Below are 22,726 nucleotides of genomic sequence, written 5' to 3' on the forward strand. Positions count from 1 at the left end.
CCCCTTGTTTTAATCACAGACATTAGAGAAGCTCTTGCTCTCACACAAACCCTATCACACTTTTTCATTCTCTTTTCTTGATGCTCTCAGAGACTTCTACCTTTAGTTAATTGTCAGTTATTGTAAGTTTCTTTAAACTGTAATTGGATGATCTCCCACACTTTGGGTAACTCCTTTGCCACAGGTAATCCTGGAAAACTCCTGTTTGATGAAACTAAGAGCTGCTAAATTACCAAAGGACTGAATATAGATGTGATACTTTGTTTATACTGGAAATCCTTTTTAAACAGCTACTATTTTAAGGCATGCTATGAAAAAATAAGTAAGTTTTAAGGTTCATATTTTTGTATTTTTATTTTCTGCCAAATAAGGTTCTGAATTCACAGAAATTGTTTTTCTGATTGTATATCTGAGATTGTGGGTCTAAGCCTGCATACCTGCTACTCTCAGTCTTAGAGATTCCAAATTAAAAGGCACCACTTGAGCTAATTTCCCAAAATAATTTTTAGGTCTCGCAACTTCTGTATGTGCACATGTGTGCATCCCTAGAAGGAAAGGCACTCTCCTGGACAGGTAGGCTCTGGCTGCAGTTAGCCGAGGAAGGTCATTCACACATCTTCAAATATCAGTATCCACTGGTGCTAGAGCAATGCCACAGATGTTCACAGCATCAAATGATGTAAATCAAACTCCCGATCACAGCCACTGTTTCAGACTTCTCTGAGGAATTTTGAAGTGTTGGGGACACAGCATGCTTGCAACCAGAAGCCCCAAGCAGGAACTTTCAAAGGAATTAAATTTGGATATCTAAGAGTTAAGTTGGGAAAAATGACAGCTGGAGGGCCATCTGGGGCTCTGACCTCATGTCATACTACAGAATTAATTATCTATTATTCATCCTTAATTCTTCTTTATCATCAAGCAACTGCATCTCTTGTTTTCCCTTTCCCTCTCTTAATCTGAAAGGCTGTCATGAGCAAGTTATGAGAATTTAAACATTTTTCCCCCCCACAAAGACCCTGTGGTAGCAAATAGCATTAGTAATGCTTTCATTTCACCTAGTACTCTGCCATCAGCTTTGGGACTTTGATCTGTGTCTCTACTTTTATACAAGGACCACTCAGTCTACTCCCCACTGCCATCATAAATATGTGTATATATTCTAAGTTCTGCAACTCAACAAAATCAATAACAAAACCTGAAAAAGCAGGAACCAGTGACTTATTGAAAAACACAGCACAGGATGTCGCATCTAAAACTAAATCAAAAGTAACTATTTTCTGGCAACTAGTTCAATGTATAAGAATAGAGCAATTCCACAAGATAACTTTATTTCCTTTCTTTTCGTAAGTCTGAAATGGACAAATACAAGGTTTGTTTCTGCCTTCCAAAAGTTTTTTTACTTCAATAATTTTGTTCCTCTTGATGCATAACACAGATCAATAATCAAGAGATTAAACTTAACGTTAAGTTTTATAGCAAACGTACATTAAATGCAAAAGATAAGACGAATACACGCCATGTTAGCATTGTTATATCCATTATCTTATTCCTACAGATTCAGTGGTATTAAAATTACTTTAATACAAAAATTACAGGTTCTTGCCCTCCACTCCCTCACACTGCCTCTGTGATAGAATGATTGCTTTATTTTTTATCAGGTTAGGAGTTAACAATGATTGCAGTAAGAATAAAATGTTGATGAAGCAAATTAACTGAAGAAGGGCTGAGGCTAATCTTGGTGTCTCATCATGCTATATTTTAGCTGTGTCAGTCTCATTTCAATTGCTTAATTGTCTAAAATCTATTTATTCACATGTATGGAAAGGAATGAATTAGAATCGTGGGAAATTCATTGATTGTAGAAGCAAAGAATTAATAATGTTGGGTAAGCTAAAGCAACAGCACTGTGTAAACTCTCTCACCATGCTGTCAACCACACATGGCACAGTCTGCTAAAGGGTGAATCATGAAGATCTCATAATACTGGGATTCCTCTGCTTTGCAGATGACAAAGGAGCTTTTGCACAAGTAACTAAGATTTGAGGTCAGTTGCACAGGTGAATGTTTGGTATTGCATTAAGCTTTTTACTGTTTTATGGAGTTTTTTAATTAATTAATTAACCAGAATTCAAAAAAAAGCAGTCACATCTGATATGCCCAATAATCCATAAAACTGCTTCAAAGGAAACCTTTTCTAATTGAAACCATGATTTAGTATAAAACACACTCTCCAGGCTAAAAGGTACACATTTTTAATTGGATTGGGAAATCATATCTCAAAAATGGAATGAAAAAAATATTTCTGGATGTATTTCATTTCTGTTATTTAAAACAGAGTGAGATAAGATTTTGTGCACCATCAAAAGAAACATTTACTCATGACTTGTGTTTCATTTGAATAAATCCATTTTAAATGGAATCAAATTACATAGTCACCAATCAAAATACCTTCCTATAGAAGTGATAGATTGCTTGAGCAAATTAGGATGATTTGAGGGGGCAGAGGGAACCCAAACCCAACTTTCAAGCTTTGAGCCTGCACAACTTTTCTGTCCCTGAGCCTGAGCAAATTGTAAGACCAAGAGAGTGTGCAAAAGTATCATTTGGGTTTCTGAGTCTGATCCTACTCTGTCTCAAGCAAATGCATTGAACAGTCCTTTTTATAAACTGCTCAGGTCCACTCTTGAATCTTGCTTTGTTTTCCTTCCCTTCCTGTACATAAGTCAAAGCAAAATAGACAGAATTCAGGGGCTCACTTCCCCGTTTAGCAATATATTACACTGCCTAGAATATCACTTCCTAATTAAACATAACTGTATTTTGTGAAGCACTTGATTAGACTGAACATAATGTAAATTCAAATATAACAACAGAAGATATCCATTAGGCATTATTTCTCTTTGTTCATGTTCTTTCTTTCCCTTCTTTCATTTTTCATTTACCCTGTTTTCTTCTGTGTAAACTGTGTAATTGGTCTAGGAGAAAAAAAGCATTTGAACACTATGTATTCCACCATTTAAGCCTGTACATAATCTTTTTCTTACACAAGGTGCTCTGTGCCTGTACAACAACTGAAATAACAAATGAACAGAAAGAGTTATTTAGAAGGAAACAGAAGGTGATTCTCTAGCCAGTACAGAAGTCCTTGAATGTCTTTCACCATTCCTCCTGAGAGGCACCTGACATGTAGGTAGCCCAGAGGGGCTTGTCACAAGCTTTCAATGCCAGTGGCAAGTGTACATATGGGAACTGATGCTCTTCCATTACTAACGCACTTCCTGAACACATCCAAATGTCCTCTTCCAAAAAGCTGTCTCCTTTGAAATTATCACAGAAAGACAAAGAAAGATCAGAAAATCCCAGTTAGACTGATCCTAGTTAACGAAGCTTACAATTTCATGGACATTACTTTGAAAAACTGGCCATTACCATTGCTCTCTCTTTGAAAAGTCATTCTACATCTCAACTGAACATTTGCCATCATATGAAATCTCTTCTCCCCAGCCAACCTGGAGTTTAGATTCTACCAAGGTCCACATAGGAAGAAAAGCATCCTCAAAGCCCCATGGCTTTAAAAGCCTCTGTACAGTCATCACTGCCAACTCATGTACATCTGATTAATTAAAATATCAAAACAATTAAGGGATTTAGCAACAAAATGCACATTTAATGACAATAAAAAGTTCATAATTAAGTCTGTAAAAACTTACGCCACAAATACCATTCTGTAGGTTACTTTTTAATTATTAAATCAAATTATTTGCACTTAACTGGAGGAAAAAAAGAAAAAAAAGCAACACATATTTTGCATGCATTTTAGCAACAGAAAGAATATCTTCAGGTTGGCTCTAAGATTTCACTTTGGTGAAAGGAGCATTATACTTTACAAAGCTAATGATTCTGTGAAAAAAAACCCAAAAACATTAACTAATCAAAGTATTTTAATCAAAGGTTATCAATATTTCTACCTCCTGAATAAGCTTTGAAATCATTTAATCCATAAAATACCACAATATAGTGGAATTAATTATGAGGTTTGACAATTCTTCTAAATTGAACAATATGATTATCTGCACTTTCTTAAGTGTATAACCATATTAGGTAAAATACTAACAATCCTATAACTCAATTTACTGCCCCTAGCAAGTGTTGTAATGCATCTCACAGCAAGTCCAATACACCAGCAGAATGGAAGACAATGCATGTGGCAGAGTGCATGCAGACATACTGCCTTCATCTGGCTCCTGTCTGAACACAGCAGCAAAAAGGGGCTCAGTTTGTGCTTTATTCCCCTTATCCATGGGAACTCTGCAAAGTCACCAAAGACCTCTGATGAATTATACAGCCTCCCATTCTACTGTGAAAGCATGGTTTCATGGTACTCCTACCAAATTTCAGCTTAAAGTTTTATAAAATTAAGGTTATTTATTTCCTGGGACTACACAATACCATCCGCTGTCATCGTTTTGGGGCTTAAGATGTTCCAGGATTTGCATGCTGTATCAAAGGAAGGGATCCATGCAGAAAATAAATACACATCCATCCATCCACCCTCAAAAGAAAGGAAAATGGGTTAAAAGGAAAATAGGAATCACTACAAAAAATAAAGAACTTCACCATAAGTTTAGTTCAGACTTTTTGATCTCATTTTTAAAAGAAAATAGATCTTGACTTGGTACTCCTGCCAACAGGTGTGGTTCATCTTACCTTAGACAGCATTAACATCCTCGGGATAAATAACATCATATAGTTCTCATGGATCACTTAATGACAGTTAAACATTTCCAGCATAAATGTCTGTAGGAATCATCAAAGCACTGAGACATTTTTGTTTTTCTTAGCCCTCCATCTCTCCCCTAACATCTACAAATTACACAGATGCATTTCAATGGACTCGGTCCTCAGTTTTGCAATCTACTTCTCCCTTGTTCCTTGTTTGCAAGGGGGTTGAATTTTGTTCCTCTCTCTGTGCCAACCCAATCACAGCACTTCAGCAAGCATCTCAAGGAGAAGATGACTTATGAAGGAAGGTATGTGAAGGGCAATTGCATTCTTGTATGCTACTGCAGAGTATGATCTGCATGGAGGTGGCAGGAAAATTTTGGGATGCATACAGACACAGCAACGCAGATTTATCTGCATGACACCTGTGCTACTCAAGGGTATTGTTTTGAAATTCATTCTCTTGATTAATTGTCTAGTCAAAATACCCTGCTTTTATGAAGAATATTAAAGACAGACTGGCATTTTTGTTAGAATGTCAGCATTTTTAACCATTAGTTCTCTTTCAGTTTCTTCTAGAAACTGATGGAAAGTCTCAGTCATTATGTATTTAAGAAAGTAGAGGAATAAACAACTCTGTTTTCATCATACAAAACAGTCCTTGAGAGGATCTAAGAAACACTTAGTTTTCTGGCAAGAGGAAAAAAATTATCTTTATCATAAGTTGTGAGTTTTCACAATATGCATATTTCTGCCATCCCAGTTTAAAGTGGTGGCATTCACAGCTTGCAATTTGCATAAAAATCATGAATTTATAACAAAAAGAAAAATCAGTGCAGGAGTCTTTCCAAATGTTAGTGAGGCATACACATATGCCTGTTTTTTCTGAAACAAATAAGAGCAATTTTTGAAATACTATTCTTTGAACAGAATTCTCCAGAACTCTGTGGAAAGTTCATCAGGCAATAGAACTGAGGGAATGACTGAAGGGTTACCCCAGCCTGAACATCCAAGAGAGCTGTTACTGCTAAGCCACGCCATTGCATGTTTAATAGCAAATACATGCTTACTCTGACTCAGGGCTCAATATGGGCCCCTGCCCTTCAACAGAAAGAAAATAAGTAAAATGAAGCCAAGAATACCTTTTTGACATTCACAATCAGACATGCTTTGCATTTAATCTTGCAAGAATACTCTCAGCATTGCAGCATTCAACTCAGTCAACGCTTCTACATCATTCAGAAGAGCAAAGCTCAAGAATCTTGTATTAGCATGGCATATTAAAAACAGCAGCCAGTGACAATACAAACAGTAGAACAAGTAGGGAAAGTCATAAAGAAGCAAAATGATAAGTAAAAATCCCACTGGTAAAGCCCAGAACACATTAAATTTACCATAATATAAAGGAAGAAAGATAGTGAGCATCTCCTACTATCATCTCCCGACTATTGAGGTAGATATATCACAGTACAGTAAATAACAATGAGCATAAAGTCACATATCTATTACATAAACATACAATGATGAATAGGTGTTTTCTCGCTTTGCTTTCTCTTCAGGAAAAACAAAACAAAACAACAACAACAACAAAAAACCAAAAGACCCCAAAAACCAAGCAGTGTCTGCCTTAACAGTTTTCCAGATATCCACAGGACTGCCCAGGAACGTAGACTATATATCACGCACATACACCATTTATTAACAACATTTAGTCTATGGAAGGAAGGAAAGATAATTATTGGGTAGCATTAATGTTTATGATTTTTTTTAATAGATATTACCATTCAGACGAAGTTATTGAAAAATCTTGAAAAGAAAGTCTCAGTTGCATTTGTTCATTTTTTCTTTTTAATATCAGAAGGTATAATTGCAAAGTCATCAGATGAAACATTCATTTTCTGTTTCATTTTATAGCTTTCAAAAATAAAATTATACTGAAATTTGAACAAAATAAGCTTCAGCTGTTATAGAGAAGTTTGTACAAAAATCATAATGCAATTTCCCCCTCTCTCAGTTCATAAACTATCAGTTGTCAAGGGTTCTGAAGAAAAAGAAATTCCAAGTTTCATTTAGGGATAATCTAATATTTGAATGACCATGGGCTATGTGACTGGGTCAGTGGCTAAATGTGCAGCTGGACGATAAAAAAAATTCAACTTAGCAAAGTTACTAACCTTGACCCTCAAACTACCAGCACCACAGGCTCAGTAACAGATATGATCCCACATAGTTTAAAGCATCTTGAAGAATAAATGCATTCAGGAGGGGGATACAGCTGTACAAGGTACATTTATAATGTAAATTCAAATCTCTCAGCATTCTGCTCTTAGTACATAGATAGCATGCAACAGCAGTTACTACCAAAATTGATATATCAGCTTTGCATAAAGAATATTAACATTCACGATGCAGTTTTTAGAAGACTTTTGGATGAACAGTTAGAAATTGGGGAGTGGGGAGAGGGAAGGGACTCCCAAGAATTAAAAACAACGAGTAGAAGGAATAGAAACAGTCAACTGGAAAAGGCTTAATAAACATGTGCTCTAGAAATGCCTATTAGGGTTTGATTTTGATAACACAATTCACTTCAAAAGGAGAGAGACTGCATTGAACAGAAAGATTGGAAATTTTGAAAACTGTATAAAATTATTTGAAATAAACAAGAGCAGAGAGAAGAGACAAAGTGTTCACAAAGATAGATAAACAAGTATGTCATAGAAAAATATTGGCTATTGACAAATACAGTGGAGAACAGGCTGGCAGAAATACCTGGAATTGTTCACACACATCATTGGGTTCTAAATCAGCTGTTACCATTTGTTAATAAACTTTGAGTGTCAGAACAGATTGTTTTTGGAAATAATTTGCTTGATATCCAGCAGCCAACAGAAAAAGCTTACAGTTTGACAGGATGCATAAAGATTGGGGCTGAGAATAAAAATGAGATTACAGTGACACTACATAAATCAACACTAAAGCTTTACTTGGAGTGTTCAGTCATGGCTACACAGCTTAACAGAGATATAAATTAAATAAAGGATCCTGGAAGTGACAACAGAAACCATTAAACTGCAATTACTTCATATCTTATAACCCAGAGTTTAGTAAGAAGGCACACTATGAAGGAGGTTAACTGGATTCTCCTGCATAGCATTTGTAGCATCCAAACAAGAGAACATTTAACAAGTGAGGTTAAAATGGTAACAGAAAGAAATAATAATGGATATAAATTTTCATACTTCAGGAAATCTCAGTATCAACCACTAAATACCTGGGGTTACAGAACACTCCTTGGATAAGTATTTCTGCCAGTGACTAAGTAGTTTTGGTGTCTTTCTGTTCCATGTATTGAGGCAGCCACTGGAGACAAGATATTGACTCGCAGTGTCTGGCTCAATCTGATAGTTCCAGTGCTTCACTGTTTTAACGGCAGCTACAGATCACAAAAAGCTGATACTAAGGGTATATTGCTAGTATCAATCATGAGGCAATACTCACACAATTTTTAAAACTTACAGTTCCCCAGGTAGAAAGCAAAGCCTTCTAAAAAAAATGCTAAATATTTAAAACCAGTAGAAACCATTTCAAGACAAAAAGACATACAGAGAGACCAAAGAAATTTCCTCAAAAAACTCAAGAGACTCAACAATTTTTCTTCATCAGGTGTACCTTCTTAATATGAATAAGACTGATTCTAGACCACAGAAGACTCTGAGATTGGCTCAGCTGGTGAGAGTATGATGCTAATAACACCAAGGTTGTGAAGGTTCAATCCCTGCACGGGCCATTCACTTAAGAAATGGATTTGATGATCCCTGTGGGTCCCTTCCAACTCAGAATATTCTGTGATATCAGAAACAGTTCTTCCTGACAGGGGCACAACCAAGACTATAATTCAAATGCTGTGAACCCTTTGACATGTTAACAAAGGAATTGTGTAAATACAACCCAAGTCCATGCCATCATGGTCCTTCCTGTCAGTTTTTCTCAGACGGTGCCCTTAAATACAGGCTTTCCTTACAAAAGTCTCTGCATGCCAGGAAATCGAAAGCATTAAATGTTGGCAAAGTTCACTCACACAGGCTCTGATCAAGGCTATGCCATAGTCTGCCTGTTTGATCCCTGATTCATTCACACCACTGCAATACAGACGGTGGTTGGCTGAATCTTGTGTGAAAACAAGCCTTCTGCAGAAGTGACAACAACGGAAGTTTATGTAAAAAACAATAAAGGATAAAGGAACTCAGTTCTTGATAAAGGAGGGAGAAAATCTCACTCATAGCAAAATCTTCTGGGACTTATTATTAAGAGTTTTTTTAAATTTTATTTTTAAACCATGGAAGATAAGCTATCAAGTTTTTTCCAATAGTTCTCCTCTGTCTTTTACCACAAAAATCATAACACAAAAAACAAAGCATGGGTAGCTTTATTCATACCACAAATCCTACTGGGCTTCCTTGATGATTATCCTTCTAGTATCCACTTTACGAATACTTTTCCTTAACACAAGAAAATCCACTGGTATTAACTGAGTTAAAATGCCCTTCCTGTTCATAGGACTGTGTGAAATTTGGTCATAAACAACTAGAATGACTGCATTTTGATTTGGAAATTTCCAAACTTTGCTTTCACATGAGTTTTTTAATTATATCTGTATTGTGGGACACCTTCTAGAAAAAAAAAATCACAAAGTTTATGAGGAGCTACAGGCTCAATAGTAATACATACCAATATATGGAAGAGCAACATTTGAGAAATTCTATTCCTGTCATCTGAATGATCAGATGATACATTTAAACCCATATATTTATTTTCCTTTTTATTTCAGAAATTTTAATAACAGTTTATATGGCCAGAAAAGATCCTTCATAATCATAGATGTCTCAAGTATAGTATAGACTACAATTTAAACAATGATTTCTAAATTTGGCCTTTCCTTTTAGAAAGAATTTACCTAGTTATTTAAACCTCAAATAAATATACCAGCATTGCTTAGTACTTTCAAGATGCCTTTTCATATCTAATATTAAAAAGAACACTTTACATCTTATTTTAAATGGCTTCCCTAAAATGACTGACTTCAGTTTATAAACATTAAGACTTTCCAGTCTGCAAAGAGGAAAGTGTTCCTCATTTGAAAAAACAGTTTTCTTCATGAAACAGTATTGGGCATCAAACACTAAATTTCACCAAGCATATTTTTGCTGGATGTAATTTTTAATCTAATAAGACTGTTTGCTTGAAATTAGCATCATCACATTTATAATTTTGTTTGTATTTATACATTTTTAAAAATTGAATTAGATATCAAGATTAAGTTAAAAGATTTGAAATGGCTACAAACAAGTCATAGCACTGATGAAATAAACTTTCCTGGACATCTTAATTATTCTTTAAATTTGTGTTCACAACCAATGCAAACATCTGGTGTTCACATGAAGCAAAAGGAAGAAAAAAGTCCTACTACAGAGACTTCTGTAGTACTTATGGTACTACAGCTGGTGAGATTCCTATAGGACATTTTAAAGTGCCATAACTAATTGACTGAAGAAGCAGAATCTCAAGAGTATTAAAGTCTCTCTTCCTACAATTACTGGAGGGTCAGAGAGCATACACAGAAAGTATGCTTACTGCTCCAAGACATCTCCCTAAAACTATAGAGAAAAAATAATTATAGCTAAAGAGTATCACATTGATTAGCACCACTGAGAGAAATTAAAATATTCCTTCATTTTAAATCCCTAGAAATTATACTGTTCTTTATCAGGTACTAATTGGTACAAATATTAAAAACTGCTGGAGTAATTTTCAAGCTTTTGCAATATTAATACACCTACCATCTGATTTTGTAATTTTTCAACATTACTTTGAAGCTCCTGTAGCCAATTATATAGTGTTATTATTAATTACAGCTTGCAGCTTGAAATACAGTGCTATCAATAGAGTTTTATCTGCATAAATATGAAAATAAAACTTAAAATTGAATTAAACTGTTTACCCATAGCGAGGGTATGCTAGAATATTATTAGTTGTGAAAATTAATTTGTTATGCCTGAAAACAGACTTTAAAGCAGAAATATCTCTGGGGGAAAGGTTACATTTTATGTATTGTATTTCTTTCATCTTCATGTTGCAAGATTTTTTAATCCTCTATTAAACACTGTCTTGGGGGTGTGGGAGAAGTCCATTCATCTTACTTAACAAAATACAAAAAGCTTTAGCTTTATATCAAACATATGCAGAGATTACTGCAGGAAATGTGAACTAATCTTAACAGCAACCCATCTTACTTCTAAATTATCAATCAAAGTTTAACTAGAAAGGAAATGTTACACCCCTTAAGTTTTACTTTCCTTCTCAAAGTTCCCTCCCCAGTTCCCAACAGACTTTCACTTTCTCCACTGAAAATTTGAAGTCCAAAATTTGGGAAGGGTAATTCTGCCTCTCTGGAGACACTCAAAACCCACCTGGACACATTCCTGTGTAACCTGCTGTAGGAGAGAGACCCTGCTTTGGAAGGGGGTTGGACTAGATGATCCTCAGAATCACTTCTAACCCTAACTATTCTGGGATTCTTCTGTGAAAAAGTAGTCCAATAATTTGGATAAAAGCAGAGGTACAATGCACAACTGTAAACACCTTGGAAGAACTAACAAGAGACAAAAATGATTTAAGAACCATGACAAATAAATGCCACAGACCATTCCCTATGTAAACAAAATACAGCTACCTGTGTTGAAGCCTGAAACAAAGCCACTCTAGCATTCATCCAGCACATGCAGTCATCATCATTAATATATAGGTTTCCTTGTCACTGTAATGATACAATATTATGAAAGATCATAAAGTAATTGTAGTCTGTCCTCAGAAAAATGCTGTTAACTGCAATGTACCAGTATAAAAGGAGTAGGTAAAGCTACAGAATCTTGTTCCTGAAAACATGTATTCAAGGTCACACCCTGATATTAAGTGCATCATTCTCTTCTGGAATAAAGCTGCTATGAAGCTGTTATTTTGACCAGTCAAAGATTTAAAAAATGCTCTGTGATTAAATGCTCATTGCTGTCTTCTTTATACCTCTGTCAAGACATGCATAATCAATTTACAAGCAAAAAGGGGCAAGAAGTGCTGAAGTTTCTCACTTAATGATCACCTCCACTACCTGACTATATAATTTTCACCTCCTCTTTTAAGAGTTTCGTAAGTGTTTCATTGCCAGTATCTATCAGCAGTTGGCCAATAGTGGTGAATAAAATGTTACGCAGCATTTCATATATTATTTGTAGATTTGTTACATTTTCCAGTACAAAGATTGCACTGAGCAAGTATTCTGAAATCAAAGAGATTTGTCTGAATCAAGTGCTTTTATACTTCGGGGGAAAAAAAAGGGGAAAAGCATTGCATGACTTTCTCTCTAATGGTAAATTCATTTGGTTTCTAATAACAAGAAAAATAAATCATTAAAAGAAAGTTGGATCAGCTACTTTCCTACATTTATTTGGTCAAAGATAACGAACAGAAAGAAAATAGAAGAGTAATATTTAGCACGACAGTTTAATGGAGACTTGGTAAAATGTGCTTCCTTTTTCCCCCCATTTTAGTTTTTATCAGTGAGTCAAGTTTCAATTTAATGCTTAAACTCTTAAGCAATGAATATGAATTCATTCCTTTGGTCAATGTACCAAAATGATTTGATCATGATGTCAAAATGATTACAGTGGTATCATTAACTTTTTAATGGGGGTAGAAAATTCTATAAATTTAATCATTGTCTTCAAATAATGCATGGAAGAATGAGTTGGAATCATCTCCTTCCAATTGTTGTCATGTAAAATATTTAATTTCCAGTTCTGCTTTGTCCCAGACAAGATCTTTGTCATTAAAATGAGAGCAGATTTTGATATGTAATATATTTGGTGACATGTCAGGGTGGCACCACTTTGACCTTTTCAGTATTCCACATCTCATTTGGGAGCCTGTTTCTTCCTTTTGCTTCTATTACTGATCAAGAAATACAGGTTGAACAGAGGGCAAATCAAACGGGAAATTAGAAACAAAGGGTCAAAATGATATTAAATGAATATATTAATCTGTCTATTAAAATTAGGTAAAAATCCTAGCCCATTTTTAACTCTCCTTTAAAAAACAGTACAAATAATAAACCAAAGAAACAAGCTTTCCTAATTATATTTTCATATCTACTGTCTCACATGTCCTCTCAAACACTTAATTTTTTTCGGAAATTAATATATCAGTATTTTTCACATCCTTTCCTCAATTTTTTTGTTTTTCATTATGCTGATCTTCATATTCATTTTGCTTCCAGTTGTTGACTACTTATCTTAAAGGACATAAAGTATTCAGCAAGTTGAGCTGTCCTGGACATTTGTATGCCAGCTGCACATGAGGCACAGTGTTCCAATTAGGTTCTCTAAACACACAGTTTATTAACACAGACCTGGCAAGTTTTGCTTGTAAAACTTGTGTGCACTCTTATACTATGTGATGATTTTTGTAAACCTCCGTAGACTCTATAGTCTCAGACCTCATAGTTAGATGCTATTCAGTTTCTATTTTAAAAGCATTTCCAGCCCTATGGCTCAGATGAAAAGTCTGGAAGGGACATTAAGAAATCATCCATTCCACCTCCCAGCCCCAAGCAAGAGCTAAGTACACTTATATAATCATTGGGCAGGTATTTTTCTAGTGCATTCTCGAGGATCCTTATCAGTGGAGGTTCCAAAATGTCCCCAAGCAAGCTGGTATAATACTTAATGTCTTATACATTAAAACAGGGCTTTCTCCAAACCTAGACAAAATCATCCTAGAGATTAATTCCATTATTCCTGCTTACACACACTGCATTTGGATGAACAAGTGGTCCTCTACCTTTCTGCAAAAGCCTATATGAAAATATTGTTTTTTATCACCTCTTCTTAGTCAACACTTCTTCAGGTGAACTAAGCCCTCCTGCTCAGCTGTTCTTCAAAGACCACCTTTTTGGGATTTGTCTTTGGTTTTGCTTCTTGAGGAGTTTCACCTTTACTGAAGTGAGGCACAAAAACTGTACTGAGTCAAAATGATGTTCCACAACTGACAGACAAATTGGAGGATCACTCAAATTTTTTTACAGATGGTATGTCCACCTGCCCATTCCGTTAGAATATCAGGAATATAGGTTATAATTCACTGTCATCTCCGCATCATTTTTTAAATAGTATTTTCTGACCAGTCTGTCTGAACTCCTCATTGTACAGATCCCTCTTGCAGAAGCCAAATACTTTGTTGGAATTTTGAATTTTTCCTTTTCCAGACAATGTTTTCAGATTTGGACTCTAAGGATTTCTTCTAGATATTCTCCTAGTCCTAGTCTTAGTCCTTCTGACCTTAAAGTAACCTCCAGATTTTACAGTAATCTTCATTCCAAATCCATCCAGGTTAAACATGAAAATATTGGCTAGTACCTGATCCAGCTTAAACAACCGCCAAATAGCACACAACACATTCTTTCATTTTAACAGAAATAATTGCTAATTTCTCTCTGAGAAAAGTTTTCTAAATAGGTCTGCATCCAGCCTATTTACACCTAGATCACAATTCCCAAATTTGCTCAGGAGAATACTGTATGTGACAATTGAGATAACACCACAAAATTTGAGAGATGTGACACATCAAGTGCTTTTTCTCCAGCTATAAGCTATTATCCTGTCAAGGAAAATTATTAGATGGATTTGATATTATTTGTTCTTGACAATTCTGCACTGGTTATCAATCATGTCCCTGTGGTTACATATGATTTACCTGATTGTTCACCTGAGTATTTTTCTAGGAAATAAAAATTGCTTGTCTGCCTCCCTCTGCTTTCCTTCTTCAGAACCATTAGAGTCCCTGATACCCACAATACCTAGTAAGTTGCTGGGAGCACAGAGGTTGCCAAAAATCAAGTGTTATAATAGAAAACATAAATCACAAGGGGAAAAAAATCAAACCGCTAATCACAATTTCTTGGTGTTACACAGATCTTGTAATGTTTAAGACATCTATTCATGACTTTAACTGCTTTGGATTCACAATCCTGTTAATAATATTTATTTAATTTATCTAATTCATGTTAATTATTTATCAAATTCAATGGTCTTTTTTATTCCAGGATCAATGAAGATCCAACTAACAAAATTCAAGTAATTGTGATTATAAGGTAATTACAGTTTTTGCTTGCACCCATCTGAAGTTCTCTCATATTCCTGGAAATGGGAAACTGTAAAAAAAAAACCACCTCATTTTATTTGTTTGCTTTCAGAACTCAGAACTAGCTGTGTTGCAGATGGTTTCAAGAAAAAAATGATTTTTCAGCCAATGAATTCAGTGAGTGTCTGGGGAAGCCAATTTATTTGTCATAGATGAACCATTTCTTTTAGATATGAACTGTGAAATAATTATACATGCCTTTGCTAACCCCAGAACAAACCAACATACAGCAGACAGGTTTGGCTATCCCATGAAGACACCTAGGAGCTGACAGCAATGATCAGAAGCTAGAAACATTTGTCAGTTAAATGAGTGAGCATATTACATACACTGGTTCCCTAATGTCAAGAATGGCTGTAGTTTCGTCCTACAACCAGGTTCTTACAAGTAATCACTTACCTTTATGGTTCAAGCATAAGCACCTGAAACACACATGTGCCTTCCTATATGACAGAGATGCTCTCGATATTCACATGCAGTTGGTGAAAATGGGAGATACTATCATATTTTCTTACCCAAGCTGATTCATAAGAACTGGAGTTTATATGTACATGCCCTGAAAGTCAAATCTAGTAGATTAACCCAGGCTTTCTGAGGAAGGAGAGAAAAAAATTTTTGGGGGGTGGGGGGCTGTTTGTCATTTAATACTATACTTGGTGAAAAACCAACTCCACCCTCCTTCAAACCATCTGCTACTCATCATCTTATGCCTTCGTGTCCAAAACCTACTGCTCCTGAGAAACAGCCATTTTTTTCAGGGCAGAAAACACTATCAAGGGTGAAAAAAAAAAAAATAAGGATCAAAGGGATTTAAATATACTTCTCATAGTGTATGTCTCTCTGTATTTGTACAGCACATTTTATTATGAAGGAAAAATGGCAAGGTTATGTCTTTTACTTCAGAGTGGAAGGGTTTTGTTGTTTTTAAAATTCATCAAAATTAAAACCTCTAGGTTTATCTGCACTGGAATATGGTAAAAGCTCTCACTAGGCCCTAACTGTCCTAAGCTGAATCAAAAATTGCATTTCCTCAAATCTGTCTGTACTTCAGCATCTGGTTGCTTTTTGCCTCTAAGTCATCAAGGAGCTGCCCCTTTTCGAAAGGGCCAAGAAATATTTTTTGCCTTTCTTCTCAAATTGCTGCCAGAACTGCCACCTTGGCAGACATGCCAGAAGCAAAATTGCCCACTTGAGTCCAGGTAACACACCCACGGGTGTTTGCCCACACTGCACACACCACATCAGAACTCAGCGATGCTCTGCAACTTGGCAGCTGTAAACACCAAACCTGACAAACACACACTCACCAATCTCTCTGGAGATCTGGGTGAACGCCTCCACACCACTCTCTCCATAGTTGCCTTCGGAAGCCAGTGTTGAGACATAGTTCCACCCAAGGGCTGTCACAATGTCAACCATGGCCTGTGCTTGGTAGGAGTCCGGCGGGACCACGCGAGAGAAGTAGTCATACCTGGTGTTATCGCTCAGCTCCGGGGCTGTAGATGCATAGCTGATTTGAGGTATCTGCAAACAGAACCACAAGTCATGCAAGCCAATCTAATAACATTTTACAGTACATACTTGTGCCTTTGAAAGGCTTGTAATAGATTATACACAGGCATTGTGCAGAACCAAGTATCTTGTTTTAATTAAATCAGCTGATCAGAAAGCGTCTCAGATTTTGTATAATGTCAGTCAAGCCTTATTGTGCAACACTCTCACCAAGAAATAATGCATTCAGCTTTGCTCCAGATGTCATGATTCTTGACATGTAAATGTAACAACTTCTTTTTTCTATTCTGGCCCTAATAGAAACAAGTGAAGTAAAAAAAATAGGGGGGAAAACGAAAAAGAAGAATTCTTACTATTACTACAGAAAATGAAAAGGTCATTTATGAAGACTGTGATTCTTCAAATTTGACAAGTAAAATGTGGATTATTTCCATTTCTTTGTTTTATTTATGTACATGAAAATGTGTGTTCCCATTTTATAACTATTTTTCAAGCTTTCTCTGCCATAGGGATTTCATTTTCCAGTTTTAATAGTACATTGTGCATGATTTAAGAACATGAAGGCCATGTATTAAATAAGCAAAAGCTATCTGCCAAAAAAAAATCACACTAAAAAATTACCTATATATGATATCCATACACAGAAAGAGAAAGGTTACAAGGATGGTAAATTTTGTAGAAAACACCTTAACATTCTTAGCAGAAACAAACCTAAATAAGTGGAACACATTTAGAGAAAAAAAACAAGGGTGGCTCTTAATTCTTGTCTTATACAGATGGCTCAGCAATGTCCAGAAGAGACATTGTAAGCAATACTCACTTATTTTGAAAAATATTTTTGGTGCAAGAAAATTTAATTAATATTTATACTAACTTAAAAATGAGAATTATTTTCTTATTTTAAATGGTAGAAGTGATTAAACGGGCATTAGCTTGAAATAAAAGATACTCCAAATATTGCATTGCGCTGTGATCTATATTAATAAGAGGTGCTTAATTCACGTCACAAAACATTTAACAATTTTCAAGAAAGCAATCTGAATGGAGTTCCTAAGTTGATTCTGTGAAGAGCCAAACTGAGGAGCATCAGGCAGGAGGTGTTCTGGTAAATACTCTCTGTCATATCAGATGTTTGAGTAGAAGGTTTCAGTGCACTGTTATGTCCTGTTTGGTGCTTCCTCATCGGTACAAACTAAAAAAGAGATTTGGGGCAAATGGAAGAAATTCAAAGGGTCTGGTCATTAACCAAACAGACAGTGCAGATATATTTGTACAGCCTGAATAAACAGTTAATTGCCTAAAGGTTGGCACAATTGTTTCTCAGTCGGAAACTAAAAAAATAAACTCCTATGTATCTTGGCTGTATTTTCCTTTAACAAATCTTCTACACATGAAAATGCCTCAGAATAAAAATCTGAAATGTTGTTATAATAACAACCGAAGAGAACAGAAAAGAAAAGGAGAGGGAGGATCACAGAAAAAGTTAGAGCTTATATTTCATGGAAATCAATATTACTAACAAAGAAAAAATGCACCAAGTAAAACTAAAAGATAATTTGTTCTTACAAAACTTGCCTTGTATAAATTCCCTTTCTTTCAGAAAGTGTTTGAAACATCTTTACCTCTTTAAAGACAAAATATTTTTGGCCTGTAATAACACAATTATGCATATTTAGAGCACGTATCATTGCCTTCCTAAACTTGTTTTAAAAGTCTTTTTTATTATTATTATAGATGTAAAAAAACAAAGATAACCTTTGTGCTTTTACTCATTTTGTTCCTTGGTGTCCCATTTAAGAAATATTATGTTATTGTTCCTTTGCTGAAAGTTATTTCATCAATAATGTCAACACAATCAACACCAATAAGAAATCTTTTAGACTGATACTTTGGCAGTGAAAATCTTGAAGCCTAGACCACAGACTTATATCCATTAACTCTCTCAATTTGTTTTTTCTTCAGGCATGAGATGAATAACAAATCCTAGATGTGTGTTTGTAGGAGAATTGTTGGTTCAACCACAGCAATGAGACATTTCAAACCAAAAGCGATATTTTATGTGCTATGAATATCACTTCTTTAGAGCTCTGGAAAATGCAGAGAAGAGATGTTCCTTTCCTACTTTTCAGTTTGCAGTTCGACTTCTTCCCTAGAGTTATTTCTAATAACAGTGGAAGAAAACAGGAGGCAAATACAGCACAAACACAATGCTCTGAAATCACTGGGCACACTAGTAAGCTTAAATCACCACTGCTTTGTAACATCTGCCAGCTTTTCACTTGCAGGAAAGAATAATATGCCATGCGAAAGCAGAGAGAAAGACACTCTACATAGCAAACCAACCTTAAGTTTGGAGAAAAACAAAATGGTTCTTGTAATGAAATATAAAATTCTTTTCCTCATTTCTTTTTTCATATATCCCCCATGGTTATAAACAACACCATGTTCAAGAATTTTCTCCCCAAAATTGCAGATCTCCCACCCAGAAATGTTTCATGGACTTCTTTTTTTGAAAGCAGTTTATGCAAAAGTAAATAGTCACTTCCTTCCCTGCCTGCTTTTAAATGCACAATTTTATACAGGGGAGCTCTGAAAAATGTCTTAAATATTTGAGAATTTTGTTTATGTTCCAGTTACACAGGAAGTGAAAAGACTCAGAATGAGACTTAAAGAAATTTTTTGGCATGAGGTCAAATTCTTTGGATTTAGTGGTTCAATAATCCATGAATGAAAAATATATACATTAAAATGTAACAACTCTAGTTATGGACTGTAGGTTTAATAAAGCATTTTACATTTCCCCAAGTACATTTTACAAGATGGAGCATAACGCTGCCTAAGCAAAGGAACTGTTATGCTCTATCAATTCAGTAATGTGTGTTTTTAAAACTCCCTAAATACAGACTGTATTTCTACTTTAAGTTTCACTGGTCTCTTGAGACATAAATTTCCATTTTGAAAGAAACCTGTAAAGAAGAAGCTTTATTTTTCATTCTAGATTTCTCCATTTAATTTTTCAAAATTAAATACAATACCTGTAACATTTACGTTGTATTTAAGTGGTATATATCAGTGTTAATGGAGTATTTCCTTCTCTTTTTGGGGAAAAAATTGATTATATAACCACATTTGAATTGGTTCTTGCACAACATCTGTCACATTCACTGACAGTTGCTAAAAGCATTCACGTTTGACTGTTCATTGATATGATTTTTCTATTCTTTCCTACCCTATGGATTTGCCACTGTCTCCCATTAACCTATAACCTGCTGATGAAGTCAACTTCTAGTGGGTGACAGACTAGAAGTCTGTGAAAGTATTATATAGATTAATTCATAGAAGCCTTTTTTTTTTTTTTAAACCTTAAGCTATCTATTTAATGTTGAAATCCAAAAAAAATCGGTGTAGTTTTTTAAAACAATATCCAGTTTTAGTGTTGTACTGGTTACCTACTGAACTACTGCTGAAACTATTTGTGATCCCTCCGTCCTTTAATCTTAGTCAGTGACGGCTTCATTTCATTCTGTTGTTCAGTCACTGGCATCACAAAACTATTCAGCGTGCTTAAAAAATAAAACAATTTGGAGGAAAACATACAAAAAAAAACCCCAAAACTAAACCCAAACAGATACATTTAAAAAAAAAATTGCTGATAACTAAGCAAAAACCTAATCCTTGAAGATACATTCAAGCCAAAATCAGCAATCCAGAAGAATCTGTTTTTCACCTGTATACATCTCCTAGCTGATTTAAAATCTGTCTCTAAAGATCTCCCCTTCCCAGAGGATTAGAGATGGAGCAGGTACTTTCAGAAATGACCATCCACAGGCACGACTGTGGCAGCTCTTCAAAGGAGGAATGACATCAGTACAAGACAAGCACCATGCTTTAGCACAAAACAGACTTGTACTCCCTTCTGGAGGAAGTGTGGACAACTCCAGGAGTGCCAAAGGCAACAAAGGAACTTTCCAATTATTTCAGCCAAGTGGTAAACTAGTTTCAGCTCTTCATACACTGAAAAGGAAAGCCACACTCTACTCCTGAATCCAGGATTATTCACAGAGGAACACTCCCATGGATCTGTTTGGGGGGTCCAGTGCTGGGGTCCAAACCCTAAAACACAGAAGGGTTGCACTGAGGATGATAGAGGAAACAACATGACCTAGTTGTGCCATTCCAGGAGAGGGTCTTCACCAAAGCAGGCAGGTTTTAGCATGCTTTCTTTTGAATTACATGCTCTCCGAGTTTAAGGCAAAATTTCACTAGAACCTTTTTACTGAGCTTTCAAATCCACTTGCATGCTACATTTGACAATGCAATGCATCAGCTGGCCATTTCATATGCCATCTTCCTTTACACAGTCTTCCAGCTGAAAGCATGATTTGGGAACAAAATAGCAGACAGTGAAATGAGCAAAGCTCATAGGAAAAAGGATTGAGAAAGGAGTCACTATCAATTTTAAAAATTAGACATTATGAGTTACACTCACAGCAGTAACTATGTTGTACAGTCACCCAGAGTAATGGGCTTAAATCACTCACATATTCAGTTTCACTACCCACTCAGTCCTATCACTACTAACTTTAACATAGCAACTGGCATTTTATATCACTGTGCCATCTTTTTTTTTTTTTTTTTTTTTTTTTTTTTTTTTTTTTTTTTTTGAGTGGGGAAAATATTAGCAATAGCACAGAAAAAAGAGTAAAAATTGCAACTGAAAAATTGAAGTCAATAAACTTTAAGTTAATGACTACTCAATATTGACTGGCATTTTACCACCAACTAATACAGCTTACAAAGGAGTTAAAGTACTTAGAATAAAACTTGACTGCGGAAACATGTTTTCAGCTTGATGATTTTTTGAATTTTAAATGTCTATCATTAATCATTAATGGCCCTGTCTCTTCAAGATTTTTATTCCCTCTTCTGTACAGCAAGGAAGAGTTCTTTCTGAGTACAAAAAATTCACAGCAGTGAAATGAATCCACAGGGCCTAGATATTGAACAGTTGCAGGAGGAGAGCCGAGGTCACCACACTTAGGCTATTAGTGACATTTTTAAATTGCCATCAGCCAGAGTACCATCTTAGTTTGCTTTTGCTTCTGAAAAACATCAGCCTGCAACACAGTCATGCCAAAGTCATTCAGGAAGGACATTCAAGATTCAAAAGAGTTTGTTAAAGCTTAATGACATCCTACAGTATACCAAACAATACTGAAAATGTATGTTATTATTACTAACTATAGCAGAAAGTGAAATGCACCCTGGAACATTTCTCTCCATTGACTATAAAAGGAGCCTGGGAGATTAATTCAACTGTTCTACACACTATGTAGAACAATAGCGTAAACAGCTACAGTGTCTTCCACTGAATCTCACAATCCCACTCACTTCGGCTACACATGATTATTGTGATGCCTTACATTCAACTTCCTCCTATGATGTCTTCATCCTTCCCTCTGACAAACTCTGGAGAGGTCACTCATGCCATCATTAGATACCTCACTTCATTCATTTCAGAATAAACCAATACTAAATCACCCTATGAAGACCCAACACATTCAGACTCAGTAAAGCCTTTGAGGATGTGAGATGGCCCATCCAATGCTCAGAGCAGCTGAGCAGGGTGATGCCTTGACAACTCCACCAGATACAAATCAACTCTGCTAGAGCTGATGTTATGGAAAAGTTTCAACATAGAAACTTTTTTGAATCAGCCTTGTTCCATGGATTTTACTGTGAGTAGGAAAGATCTACAACAATATATTTTCCCAGTAGATAAATTCATGTATTCATTTGTATTTATAAATTCAAGCAATTCCAATCTATATTTTTTAGATTAATATATTTTCCCTGTACATTAAGGACCCTCAATGACAATATTTATCATGTAGCAAGCAATGCATTTTGTTCAGGAATTACCACTGACTTCTACCTACCCCCTACCAAAAAAAAAAAAAAGTTGATATTAACTTGAGTAAAAACAAGAAAACAAGTATGTTTTTCACTCAGATGAATACAATTTAAAATGCATTTAGTTCAAAAAGGTTTAGTGGAATTTTAAAACCTTTGGAAATAGAAGAAAAGTATAATCGGAAAGTTGTCATTAGCTGATTTCACTTGGTAGGAAGGATTATTTTTAACCCATTTGAATTATTCCAAGTCATTCTGTTTGCAGTAAATATCATAGCAGTTCCTGTCAAGGGTGCTCATAATTCATACACCTAATGATGAAGAGGTA

At 35.4% G+C, this 22,726-nt stretch overlaps 1 protein-coding gene across 1 annotated transcript in view; it reads right to left on the reverse strand.

The window, feature by feature from the left end:
* The window catches only part of GRM8 (glutamate metabotropic receptor 8), a gene marked incomplete at both ends in the record, with an annotated part of 310,092 nt that overhangs the window by 236,796 nt on the left and 50,570 nt on the right, over positions 1–22,726 (reverse strand). The window contains one exon of the mRNA XM_083859657.1: positions 16,281–16,497. Coding sequence (XP_083715783.1) covers positions 16,281–16,497 — 217 coding nt within the window. The remainder of the gene's footprint in view (positions 1–16,280; positions 16,498–22,726) is intronic.

Source organism: Zosterops lateralis (assembly GCF_965231275.1).
Source record: "Zosterops lateralis genome assembly, chromosome: 4".
NCBI lineage: Eukaryota > Metazoa > Chordata > Aves > Passeriformes > Zosteropidae > Zosterops > Zosterops lateralis.